Here is a 13,281-nt window from a genome sequence, read left to right as displayed (position 1 = left end):
CTGACCTCTACTTGAGGAGGATATTCTGTTATTTAAGCCCCAGTTGCTGTAAATACAAATCAAAAAGTTGGAGAATTGCGTCATCTGTAGTGACAAAGTTGACCCACCAAACAGTAAAAACCCAGAGTGGTCTTCAAGGGTATCCCTTCAAGAGGTCAGCTGAAAATTATTCAACTATTTCATACTTCACTGTTTCCTATTTACTGGAAGTAAGCTAGCGACAACAAGATAAAAGAAGTAATGAACTGACCAAAAGTTTCACTCCTTAGAGATACAAATGCAGTGAAATGCAAAGTCTACACCCACAGAACAGAACCACTTATGCAGCTGTGACCTTCAAGAAAAATCTTTCTTGTCTGGGTTTTCTGTTTCTGGTGTACCAACTCTGTAAAGAGCTTCCTAGGTCTTGCTACAAAACTGTATTTTAGTAAATATAGCTATAACAAAACAGCCCAAACTCAAAAAGATTTAATTGAAGCTGTGACACTATATGTGGCTTGACTATTTTGACCTTTTTTAAAGTATATAATTGAAATTTAGAACAGTACGATGCAAATCCGAAATATACACAATGTCAAACATATAATCAGGTTAACGGGAAGGATCGAAGATCATAAATGTGTGTACAATATTAAATCTGAAGTAGTCCTACATGTGAGTGTATTTAGTTCATTCAAAATGTTCAATGATTATGTTCATGATATTGCACATCATAACCCATGGTTTCCCCTCAGTCAGAGAGCTGTAATGATATAGTATTCCCCTAATACACTTGTTTAAAACTGTAAATAACACTTTCAATGGATGTAGAGTAAAGATCATGTTGATCCCCAGAATAGAAAATCAGCCCTTACAAGGACAGAAATAAGTGCAGATAAATGGAGAAAAAAGTCAAATCTAAAATCTAAAAATGTAATTACAATATAAACAGTAGACATATGCCTATACCCATAAATAGTATTGCTCTTTAACTGGTGATGCAGACTGCAGTACTATCTTAAGGCCAGAGACATGAGTGATTAGTAGCTGCAAAGTCAGCAAAGTATAGTAGGCCAATATAAGCGATAAAGTACAGTACCATATAGTATGGGATATAGTTCAATGGTGTGGTGAAATTTAGTCATGCAATTTAACATAGCAATGTCAGCATCAGAATCTGGTTTATTGCCAGATATTTGATGAACATAAAGAGAACAAAAAGGTAAAGGCAAGTCAAACAAAAGGCTATAGGCTCCATAGAAAATGTGCAATACAATATTATAAAAAGAGAAATATATGCAATTATCTATCCATAAAGAAATAGCTGTAGTCTACAATTGGGTGAGTAAGCATGGTTTAATTTTTTTTGCAAATTATCAGTTTGCAGAAAGATAAGATAAAACAGGACGTTATTTAATATAGTGAGAGGGGATGCTGCAGGAATCTGTCTATATCGGCCTAAAGTGAGGCAGAGTAGCCTTGGCGTATAGGGTAATTTAGACCTACAATAAACAATTTATGGAATATTTCTTCCACATGTGTTTATAAGTAGGCCTAATGTATGAAGACACACCTGGGTTTGAAGTCTTCGCTTGAGATTTGATAACAGGTCAAAGAGCGCCCTCTAGTCTTACCTCCAGCACTAACAGACACATAACACCGCTGCACCGGTTGGGAGACGGATGCCTCCTCCTCGGCCTCTATATTTATATGTCTAACTTAACCAAATAAATCCTCTGCTGTCCCTCGGAGTCGGAGAGAGAGAGAGTCAAAATCATCGCCGGAGCCGGTCAGTTCCATAGATAGTGTCAGTTCACAGCTAAGGGCCGAAACAGCGATGGCCTCGGTGAAAAAAGACGACAGGCTCACGAGCTCTCAAAGCTTCGCTTGCGTCGGTTTCGCCGGCGTTTTCAGTAAAACAGTCACGTCACCATTGGAGGTGGTTAAAATAAAGAGTCAGGTGGGCACTTTTCACAGTAAGAGGGGTTTCTTGCAAAGTTTTCTCCTCGTCTACCAGAATGAGGGACTCCGAGGGTTTTGGAAAGGAAACCTGGCCTCTTGTCTCCGGTTGTTCCCCTACACCGCAATTCACCTCACAACATACAAAAAGTAAGTAGGCTAAAGCTCGGTCTAGTCATGGTTTGTTGTTTTGACTTTTAATTCATCGTCGTTGTGGTTGTTTACATCTGGGGTTTGCCCTCTTGCCCAGTATGCTAAATTAGCTCGTTAGCTAACTCGGTCAGCTGACGTTGAGTTAGCAAGTTTGTGTGGTGAACAGTACAATATAGTGGACAACTCCTTAGCCTACATCCATAAGAAGAAAAACATGAAGATCAAAAAAAAAAAAATTGTTTGACGTGATACATTAACAAAAAGGGCCGCGTTTATTTACTTTAATCTGTTCAGCTAAAGATGTAGCCTACTTCCTGTTTTTGTCGTACCAGACGCACCTTCTACCTTTAGCCAATCATGAGGCTGTATTTGCTCGTTGATTTTTAAAGGTTTATATTTGCCCTGAATATTGTCTCACAGGTAATCTTTATAACCTGTGATATCTGTGGTAGTCCTCTGACATAAAGTTAATCTGTAACTTTTTTAGTTTACCATGACTACTTGCTTGCAAATTGACTGTAAAGGATCAAACAATAATCAATTAGGCTATTGCTAAATATTTTTCTGTCTGTTGATTTTTATCAGCGAATTGTGAAGTTTTTATTTGGATAATAGACTTATCATTGGAGCTATGCATTAAAGCAAGAATGCACCCATAATTTGCCATTTCCAGCGGTTTTTTATATTTGCTGATTTCCTGTGATAGTAAATTGAATAGGATTGAATAACTTTTGATTCTAGGCTCTTGGTCTGTTTTGTACTGTTTTCAGGACTTTTTATCCAAACGATTTGCCGATTAGAAAATGTAGGCTACAAACTAATTTAGCCTACATCAAAAACAGCATTAGTAACATATTAATGTAGGTTATGTGTTTGTGGTTGATTCCTGTGATTTGACAGTTCATGGAAAGAGGACAACCACTGTGTTCCAATCCCTATACTTCCCTACAATTTAGTATGCCAGAAAAAGATTTAGGATGTCCCAACTAATGCACGTCAATTGTAGTATGCTGAAAATAGGCTACATAAATGCCCCACTAACTCCAATTGCATTTTGGAGAATTCGTCTTTATTCTTCACATTTCTCTACACAATGAAATAAAAACTTCCTTATCTGTTTTTTTCTCTCTCCTGTGGCCCTAAAACTCTTCTGTACTTAAGTATGTAGTGTAGTAAAAAGAAAAAGTAGCCTATGTGATTTGGAACGCAGGGAACATTTATAGCCTACTCACCGTGACAGAAAGTTTTGCCTGTGAGGCCTGACTCGGGTCATAGTGTTTAATAGCTTCTGTTGGGTTAGTAGTACAGGACAATACAAAACCTGCTGCAGTAACACCGGCAGCATGGCTGCTAAATAAACACGATTTAGTTTGAGGAGCCGTGGTCTCGACAACAGTAAATTACAGCGCTGTCATTAAGACATTATCTACAGATGTGAAGCTGCCGCAGTCAGGAGATATCCTGACTCAACAAACCACTGTCCTGTACTGAACACCTTGTACCCTTTAGTCACACACAACCCAATATTCATTTGTTGATATCAATTAAATTCTTCAAAAAAAAATTGTGGATTTTTATTTTTCATTTTATTTTTTCATAAACTTTTTTGATAAAAAATGTTGGCAGTTTACTTTCTGTATGTCAACTTATAGATTGATCAACTAGTTGGCTCAGCACTTACAATGAACCAAATAGGAAAGTCTGGTGCACAACACATTTAAAAACCCAACTACCAAACCAAATGAGAGAACTATCCACGTTCTGATCTATAAAATCTGTACAATGAAGTGTTGGTAACATTTGCCTTTCTCTGTGTCCAGGATAGTCCACCTTCACATGGATGAGCTGGGCTTCATCTCTCAGTGGAGAGCCATACTGGCTGGTGGACTGGCCGGCGTTGCTGCTGCCTTGGTGACCTACCCTCTGGAGGTGGCAGAAACCCGGCTCATCGTTCAGAACTGCCGACAGCCCACGTACATGGGAGTGGCTCACTCTCTCTCCAAGATCTACAGTAGTGAAGGGCTGGCCGCTCTCTACAGGGGCTTTTCCCTCACTTTGTTGGGTGTGTTTTTATATATCAGTGATTCTTCAGAACCGGGACAAAAGGCCGTCTTCCATATGTAACTGCTGTTATCTTTAAAAATAAAAATATTTAAAATTGTAAATGTTATTAGGGATTAAGAATAGAATGTCTGGAGCACAATTATCCCCTTAAATTTAATTTGACCATTATTATGTCAAATATATGACACTTGTTATCTTCTCACAACGTCCAAAACAGTGTGTCCACAGAGAGGGTTTCAATCTTTCATATGCAATAAAACCTATTAAAAATGTACTTTAATGATTAAAAAGTGCTTTTCCCCCATCAAAAGCAACACTAAATAATCTCTCATATCAATAAAAACAGTTTTTCTTCCACACATTCATGTTTTATATGGTTTAAAAGTGGTGGGACACTTTTTGTCACCACCGTCAGACAATCCATTAAAATTTAATAAAATCACCCAAAATAAGGGGCAGCTGTCACTATGAAGGACCTCTTGTCACATTCTACCTCTGCAGAGTACATTAGAGTCAGACAGGCTCTGATAAGGGTTGTAGTTTTAGAATACTTTACATTCCAAATCTTGAAAGTCCTGCGTCACAACCATGATACGTCAACACCGACTTACAATTTCTGAAGAAGTTATTTGAAATGTTTCGATAAGTTTATTTTCCTGAAGTAGTTCATTCTAGCACCTATCATCAACAGAAAAGCCAAATGGCTACTAGAAAAACTCCTTTTGTTCTGTTGAATAAATTGAGGGAAAATTAATTTGTGTTTTTGGTGTCTGTCGGTGTTGACACCAAATAAGGAATGGCAACTAAAAAGCCCATTTTGATAAGGAATGGCACGGTAAAAAGGACAACAGCTGGGAGGTTGTGTCAAAGCTTAGCTCAGTAGCTTAGTATATGTTGGATACATACATGTAATTTAATTTGCCTAAACATAGGGTTTGTATTTTTTAATCATTGCACCCTGTTTTGTCCCACTTCTCAAGAATCACTGATATATTCATACAAAGTTGTTCACTTTCCTTAGTGGCGCGGCACCGCTGCGACCCTGCAGTTACACTATCTCCTGTCCACCCATGTTATTGTCACTGTCTTGTATGTTTCTTGGAGAGGTGTGTACTGAAAAGGCAAATTTCATTGTGCTGTAACGGTGCATATGACAATAAATCTATCTATTTCCTGTGGGCGGTGTTAAGATATTAGATATTAAAATTTCTGTAAAAATAGCTCTGCTTTTCACTTATTACACTGTGAAAGTTAGTATTGGTGTTTTTTTGTATAAAGCCTATCCTACCCTTCATTTGTTGTACACAGTTCATTAATGATATATTTAATTGATCCACAGGTGCTTTTCCTTTCTCTCTCGGATGCTATGCAGTCTACACGAACTTGGACAGACTTTGGCGGGAGCCTCCTTTTCGCTTCACTCCCCTGCAGAACTTCATTAACGGCTGTGTTGCAGCAGGAGTGGCACAAACCCTCTCCTACCCCTTTGAAACTGTAAAACGGAAGATGCAGGTAATTCACTAGAATGTTAAGCTTTGTGCATCATGGGTTATGTTTTTTGTTTTGTTTTTTAATGGTCGAGTCAGCGATCCTGGAAAACGTTTGTTGTCGAAATCACCTTCTGTCAATATCAGTGAATCTCTCCTTACTATCCTCTACCTGTCCGTACTGTGTGTGCTCTGAAAAAAAAGCTGGGGTTAATACACAGCCTAGGCTCTGTATATGTTAACAAAGGAAATCTAACAAAGGGGGGCCACCGTAGCTAGCGACATGCCTGTTTACAGAGCCTAGGCTGTGTATGAACACTGGATTTTGTTTCAGCCCACACTCAGCAATGACAGGCAGCGGCTCATGATATTCGCTGATATGGACAACAAGTGATTTTGACAACAAACATTCTACATCATCGCTGACTGCACCTTTTAAGTGACACAAAAGGAACAAACAACTCAACTTTATTAGTGTGGGGTCTGCTCTAAGTCCATTAGTCTTGCTATTTTACAATGATTCATTTTTAAAACCTTTTGAAGGTAAATTAGCTGACTGCTCTCATTACAAGGCACAACATGTCTGGTCAAATTCAGTGTGCCTGCATTCAACAACGTAGAGAGAAAAACAGTTAAACTAATTTATTTGGTATTACTATAACTCAAATTATTATAATAAAATAATTATTTCTTATTGTTGGTCTTCATTTTACCTGATATGTTTTGGAAATAAATGTATACAAAATAGATTTACAGAGAGGTATCATGTACAATATATTCGCAGTATTACCACCTTTAGTCCATAAGGGGGCAGTGGGAGGTAGTCTGACTTGGTCCCTCAGTGTTTGGGAACATAGGAGGTTTGAATTCTTAAATCAAAACACTCTCAAACGTATTTCACATATGGCTATTTATAGTCTGCACATTTACTATACGTGCTATTAATAACTCTCTGGTTCATAGAAAAACACATCGTTCTTCTGCACCGTGCACGTTCACCTTTAATGGTGCTAGAGATGCCTTCTGCCTGTAAGGAAGGACATGCGGGGAAACAATGGCGCCGCAGAGGACTCAATACTACATCCGGTTTTATTCGCCTATTATTAGCCAGCACAAGATTTGACAGCAGCTGGGAATGTGAATGTGTCCCTCGTCTGCAGAAGCCATAGATAAGTTCTCTAAAGATAGCCAGTAACTATCAGAGAGTGGGGCAAGGTGAGAGCTGTGTGTGTATGTCCCATCCTTACAATAAAGAATAATGGGACATAATTAGTTCATTTTAGGGATTCAGCTCTGGTCTGTGCGTCGGAGTTGAATATTGAGAGTCAGGCAGAGAAAACAGATGAGGATGTTTGCAGAAGCTCAGGGGGATGATTTAAACTAAGTATTGTTTAGCTCATTGTCTGTCTCAATGTTTCTTCTTCAATTGAAGCTGTTTGAACAGTGTAATGCCTTTACGGCTGCACATTACCCATAGGGAACCTTGAAACTTAAAAAGATACTTTCCCCATGTCACATGACAGTCAGCCTGTGGCGCAGTCAGCACAGGGGTGAGAGTAGTACACAGGGAACAGTCTCGTGAACATAAATACTGCTAGCTTACATCGTTAACCTGGTTTGCTCCCAAGAGCTTGTTTCATCCAGTCCCTTATTCTTTCACTTTACCCCCAAAATGACAATATTGAGCTTACTATATGCTTGTCTTGTTTTGTAATAATGCTGCTTATTTTAATCTTTTAAGAAATGCTATTTTGTTATTTTATGTTTTATGACCTGTAAAGGTTGAAATGAGAAGTTCATCAAACAAGCAGATTTGACTTGTGCAGGGTTAATCAAGCACTGGCTAATCACAGAAGAATCCTAAATAAAACAAAATTGTCTACTCTCCTTCACTGTGCTATTGATTTAAGACAACACTGCTGATAAACATGTTTATATTTTAAACTCATCTTTCCCAGAAATTGCCATAAATGATCTCTTTCCTGCATGACCTTTCTTTATTGCTTTATAGACACATCATGTCAGCCGAATGATTGACTGCTGTTCATTTTCACTTTCAAACCCCTCCCTCAGGCGCAGAGTGCCCGTCTTCCCCATTTGGGTGGAGTTGATGTCCATTTCAGTGGAATGACTGACTGTTTCATACAGGCCGTTAGAAACAAGGGCGTCCTCTCACTGTGGAATGGCCTAGCTGCCAACACAATAAAGGTATGATTTGACACCCCGAGTGCACTCTGTATCTACCACAGGGATAGAGAGTCACTTGTGTTGAATTCAAAGAAATAGGAACTGAAATAAGTGCACGTGCTTGTGACCCACGAGAGTGAGAAGGAGGAGGAGGGGTGGTGGTGGCGGGTGGCATGGAATACAAAGTTCAGTGTGTAATTCATAGAGGGAATATCACGATCAAGGTGAGCAAAGTCTGTCTCTGGAACAGCATGCTCCACTCTCCTATTTCAGCCACAAATGTCACGATAGTTGTGCGTTGTTTTTCTACGTGTAAGGACTTGTAACGAGCAGCTGAGAGAAAATGAAGCATCTTAGCAAGTTGTAGAAGCAAAAGGCAGACTTTTAGTAAGCCATTGCACTACTGAGGTCACTGATTAAGACAGTTTGACGTTTAAACAAAATACAAATACTCTCGATGCTTGTTTTTTTTTTGTTGTTTTTTTCAATGTATATTTCTACACATTTTGTATGAAAGCCTATTATTTTTTTTTATAATGTATTTTGATTTCATTTGAACTCAGAGAGAGTTGTTCCTTGTGTTTGTTCTTGTTGTCCTTAAAAATAAAAAATAAAAAAAAAATACAAATACTCACCTCCACCTCTTATCATTTATTCCCAGATTGTTCCGTACTTTGGCCTCCTTTTCACCTGCTTTGAGATGTGTAAGCAGGTTTGCCTTTACCGCAACGGGTACATCGTGTCGCCGCTGAGCTACAAACTGGCACCGGGGGTCGACCAGAGCCTCGGGCCACGCGAGCTGGAAGAGTTTAAGCGCAACTTGAAAAACAGGAACTTTGGGTCAAGAGAGTCGTCCTTTGGAAACCGCTGGTGAAACGTCACACGATGAGAAGATGTTTTTGTGAACAATGTTGACTTGAGCAGAGGAATGAGTTATTCTGCCAGGCTGAAGACACTTCCGGGGCCTGCGTCTTTAATAATGACATAGCATTGTGTTTCAGGTTTCATATACCATATTAACATGCTTGACATCCTGTCAGCAACAGTCTACCTCTTTCAGAACATATAGTTATTTTATCTGACAGTAGTGTTTAGCCACAATGTCTTTCCGTGACTGTTTTCCAACAAACATTATGTGCCTTGATTGTTGACTATTTATTTTCAGTCTTATTTCAGTACTTGTGTCCTTGACATCAAATAGTGCCATAGTTTACGCAAATAGACTGTAAATGCTCTTTAAATTGTGTGATGGATCAATGGATTAAACATTTTGAATGAATTATGAGTTACAACATTGAGTTTTTACAACATTAAACCTTCAATGCTTATCTTTATTCTTAAAGTGTCATTTTGTATGTTTTTGTAAACCTGAAATATGTAGATTATGTATTTATAATATCGGCTGACCTAACTTTTATGCAGATAAGATTATTGACTTCCATTTTCTGCTACTTTATACCTTTACAACTCCACTGCAGTTCAGAGGTAATCATGTACTTTTCACTGCACATGTTTATGTGATGAATGTAGTTATTAGGATGTATTTAGTTATGGATCTTTGGGGGCAGAGTCACAAACCCAGCAGTATATATTAGAGTTGCAACGATTAATCGACAAATCGATTATTAAAATAATCGCCAAATCGATTATTAAAATAATCGCCATCTATTTTGATAATCGATTAATAGTTTTCAGTCATTTTTTAATAAAGAAATTCTTTGATTTCAGCTTCTCAATTGTGAATATTTTCTGGTTTCTTTAATCCTCTTATGACAGTAACCTGAAATATCTTTGTGTTTTGAACTTAAAAATACATTTGAGGAAGTCAACATGGGCTTTGGAAAATGTATCAACATTTTTCATCATTTTCTGACATTTAACGGGCCAAAACACTAATCGATTAATAATCGATAAATTGAGAAAATAATCGACAGATTAATCGATTATCAAAATAATCGTTAGTTGCAGCCCTAGTTTATATAGTTTTAGGGTTTAACTCCACCTTTACCTACATGAACGCATACATAATTATAAACTAATTAGAATATAATTCACAGTGGACTCTGCATAAATTATACTTCTGGTATTTTGAGAATATTTTATTGCTAATGCTGTGTGTACTTTTACTTAAGTAAACTATCTGAGAGCTTTTTCCACCACTTGCTCGTTGCTGAGACTCACTTGCTTCCGTCTAGGTCCATGGTGACAAGTGTCATTGTTTTCTCGGGTTTTGACATCAGTGAATTGACTCCACTTTGCCCTGCCTATACTCAACTTATAGTGTAACTTGCATTCAATCACTATCTTTAAGTGACTTCAATAACGGGCAACTGTTTTGATAAGATTTCAATCAAGCTGACTTGGTATTTAGTTAATAAGGTCGGATCAGTCTGTGGACACAGAAACAGTCAGCTGACTCAATCATGTTTTCCATAGTGTGGGAAACAGAGTGACAGCCGAAGGACATTAACAGATGGGGTGACCTTTACCCACCATTGTGGCCTGAGCTACTTCAAATGTAATATTTGACACAACTTTGCACTGCTCTCGCCCAAAACCGAATCTATCAACGTGCCAGTATTCTAGTTGAGCTGTGATTGAATCGGAACCTCCAAACAACTTTCTAAATAGTTAGAGTTTGCTTGTTGTGGGTCAGTTAGCCTGTGGGGTTGCCATGATGTCACGGCTTGAGTGATGAGGGAGAGTACCAAATCTGAGTCGAAGGACATCTGTCAGCCCCTCCCACCGCTCCCACAGCCGACCAATGAGACGACAAGTGTCGAAGTTCACAGTGTTTCTCGCGCCGTTCAGACTTCTTAAAACCCCCTCTCTCCCAGGTAGGCGTCGGCCATTTCATCTCCGCAGGCAAACCCCACCACCCACTGAGCACACGGGACCGAGACTGACAACATCTGAAGATGAATGAGACAGCGATTTCCTTCGCCAAGGATTTCTTGGCCGGTGGTATCTCCGCTGCCATCTCCAAAACAGCTGTAGCCCCCATCGAGAGAGTCAAGCTTCTTCTCCAGGTAGGCCTAAATGTCAACTTATTTTATCACCGTGACACTTTAATTGGTGATAGCTGTTGATGAGATGCTGCGACACACCACTGGTGTTAATTTGCAGCATCTTCTTGCAAAAGTTCTGGTAAGGATGGAGAGGGTGAATTTAACCAGATGCAACAGGGTGTTTATTGTAAAGCAAGTAATATAAAGTTACTGCATTGCTAACAGTAAAAAACTGGAGTCCTTGCTTAGTAGCAGTGCAGATCTTTCAGAGATAGGTGAATGCACATCTAGACACATCAGACCTGTTATTTAATGCACCGACAGTCTGCAGAAATGCAGTGCGTTTTAAAAGGCAGATAGATACGGCCGTCCACTTGTGGCTATGGTGTTCAAAAGTGTTCAGGTCTTAATGTTGGTTGTACTACAAACAGCCAAGGTCACAGGAAAGTTTGCCATGTCTCTCCTCTGCTGCTGGGCCCTTGGCTCAGCCCCAGCAGCAGGCGGGGGCTGAATTGTTGAATGGATGCCATCAGTGTACTCTGGCACATGGTTGCAAATGTGTCCATCACACAGACACATGGGATTGTGTGTCCTTGTTGATTTACACAAGTTGGGAAGTTAACAGGTGAAAGGCCAATGCTCATTCACACTGAAGAAATGGGATGTTTAGAACCTCAACTGTTTTTCCTAACACACTGAATTAAAGCATTTTCCCCTTTTATTTACAGGTCCAACATGCCAGCAAACAGATCACTGCTGATAAGCAGTACAAGGGCATCATAGACTGCGTGGTCCGCATCCCTAAAGAGCAGGGCTTCTACTCCTTCTGGAGAGGGAATCTGGCCAACGTCATCAGATACTTCCCCACTCAGGCCCTCAACTTTGCTTTCAAGGACAAGTACAAGCAGCTTTTCCTCGCCGACGTTGACAAGCGCAAGCAGTTCTGGAGATACTTTGCGGGGAACTTGGCGTCAGGTGGCGCCGCCGGAGCCACGTCGCTCTGTTTCGTCTACCCCCTCGACTTCGCCAGAACACGTCTGGCTGCTGATGTAGGCAAAGCCGGAGCAGGGCGTGAGTTCAAAGGCTTGGGAGACTGCTTGGTGAAGATCAGCAAGTCTGATGGCATCAAGGGTCTGTACCAGGGCTTCGGCGTGTCCGTGCAGGGCATCATCATCTACAGAGCTGCTTACTTTGGTGTCTATGACACGGCAAAGGGTGAGTGTTTGTAGTTGGGCATATGTTTTATCATTGGACTTTATTGCCTCTGAGACTTCGGTTCACCTTCCACGATTGATTTCTCTTGCAGGCATGCTTCCAGACCCCAAGAACACTTCCATCTTCGTCAGCTGGATGATTGCTCAGTCTGTGACAGCTTGCGCTGGTTTCGTCTCATACCCCTTCGACACCGTCCGTCGTCGTATGATGATGCAGTCTGGACGCAAAGGAGGTAACTAACACTAACACATTATTTAAAAGTACCACTCTTTGCTGCCTTGCTTCTAGAATAAAGGTGTGACGTATTTTTATAACTGTTTTCCCCGTCAGCCGACATCATGTACTCGGGCACCATGGACTGCTGGAGGAAGATTGCGCGTGACGAGGGCGGCAAGGCCTTCTTCAAGGGAGCCTGGTCTAATGTGCTCAGAGGCATGGGTGGCGCCTTCGTGCTTGTCTTGTATGACGAGCTGAAGAAAGTCCTCTAAGTTGTTTTTGTATGTCCACTGTTCATGTTGTGAAGTCTAACTGTAACATATCTTGTACATTTGGAAGGACTTAGATGCGGCGCTATATTTATAGGGACCAACTAGTATTTTCTACTAGTTGTACTGGGGGAATCTGTTATGCACTCTTCTATTGGCCCATGCTCTTTTATTTTATTTTTATTTTGCGTTTTTGCCCCTCACCAGAATGCCATTACCTCAACACAGGAACCGTACAGGAAAAAAAGAAATAAACACAACCTACTGAGTGAATCTTATGCCTAGTTTTGAAATGTGTTGTGTGTGTGTGTGTGTGTGTGTGTGTGTGTGTGTGTGTGTGTGTGTGTGTGTGTGTGTGTGTGTGTGTGTGTGTGTGTGTGTGAGAGAGAGAGAGAAGGTGTCAGTGTGACGGAGTCTCCTTGTAGCTCATGTTTTGAGGTCATTTGGCAGTGTCTTGTAAGCTTAGAGCTGCAGACGTCTCCCAGGTTGTAGTTGGTGGTGATCCAAAATCAGCAGGGAAAGTGGACCTGCTCATATTATTTTGCCCTAGACGTCCTTGCTGAAAAGTGATACGCATTAGGCATCAGGAGCTATGCCAGTGTCTATTTTGCATGCATTTGCACTAGTTAATCCCTACAGAGAAACAACCTGGTTTACCTGTAGTCAGGTGGATTAATCCAACCATCTGAACTACTTTTATGTCTTCTGGTGTGACTTGGGACACTAAACCTTTAGCTGTTTGAC

The 13,281-nt window shown here is 40.1% G+C and overlaps 2 protein-coding genes across 2 annotated transcripts; both read left to right on the top strand.

Annotated features, from left to right (window-relative positions):
* The first annotated feature begins 1,624 nt into the window (after positions 1-1,624).
* slc25a43 (solute carrier family 25 member 43) lies at positions 1,625-9,485 on the top strand. Its single transcript, XM_080035445.1, has 5 exons — positions 1,625-2,088; positions 3,912-4,153; positions 5,495-5,667; positions 7,716-7,850; positions 8,491-9,485. The coding sequence occupies exons 1-5, from the start codon at positions 1,817-1,819 to the stop codon at positions 8,701-8,703; spliced, it is 1,035 nt and encodes a 344-aa protein (XP_079891571.1). The 5' UTR covers positions 1,625-1,816; the 3' UTR covers positions 8,704-9,485.
* Positions 9,486-10,689: 1,204 nt separating this feature from the next.
* slc25a5 (solute carrier family 25 member 5) lies at positions 10,690-12,810 on the top strand. The gene is made up of 4 exons (XM_080035374.1): positions 10,690-10,858; positions 11,566-12,052; positions 12,144-12,284; positions 12,383-12,810. Exons 1-4 carry the CDS (start codon positions 10,748-10,750, stop codon positions 12,538-12,540), a joined length of 897 nt encoding a protein of 298 aa, XP_079891500.1. The 5' UTR covers positions 10,690-10,747; the 3' UTR covers positions 12,541-12,810.
* The last annotated feature ends 471 nt before the right edge of the window (positions 12,811-13,281 follow it).

The sequence above is a fragment of the Ammodytes marinus genome, assembly GCF_949987685.1.
Source record: "Ammodytes marinus genome assembly, chromosome: 10".
Lineage (NCBI taxonomy): Eukaryota > Metazoa > Chordata > Actinopteri > Uranoscopiformes > Ammodytidae > Ammodytes > Ammodytes marinus.
The sequence above is the reverse complement of the archived record's forward strand: the minus strand, read 5'-3'. Positions and strand labels throughout refer to the sequence as shown.

What these genes read in the sequence shown, in the direction of transcription:
- slc25a43 (XM_080035445.1), top strand. Translation starts at nt 1,817, where the DNA reads ATGGCCTCGGTGAAAAAAGACGACAGGCTCACGAGCTCTCAAAGCTTC. An exon ending in CACCTCACAACATACAAAAA is followed by an intron (nt 2,089 to 3,911) that starts GTAAGTAGGCTA and finishes CTCTGTGTCCAG; the next exon opens with GATAGTCCACCTTCACATGG. An exon ending in CTTTTCCCTCACTTTGTTGG is followed by an intron (nt 4,154 to 5,494) that starts GTGTGTTTTTAT and finishes ATTGATCCACAG; the next exon opens with GTGCTTTTCCTTTCTCTCTC.
- slc25a5 (XM_080035374.1), top strand. Translation starts at nt 10,748, where the DNA reads ATGAATGAGACAGCGATTTCCTTCGCCAAGGATTTCTTGGCCGGTGGT. An exon ending in GAGTCAAGCTTCTTCTCCAG is followed by an intron (nt 10,859 to 11,565) that starts GTAGGCCTAAAT and finishes TTTTATTTACAG; the next exon opens with GTCCAACATGCCAGCAAACA. An exon ending in GCAGTCTGGACGCAAAGGAG is followed by an intron (nt 12,285 to 12,382) that starts GTAACTAACACT and finishes TTTCCCCGTCAG; the next exon opens with CCGACATCATGTACTCGGGC.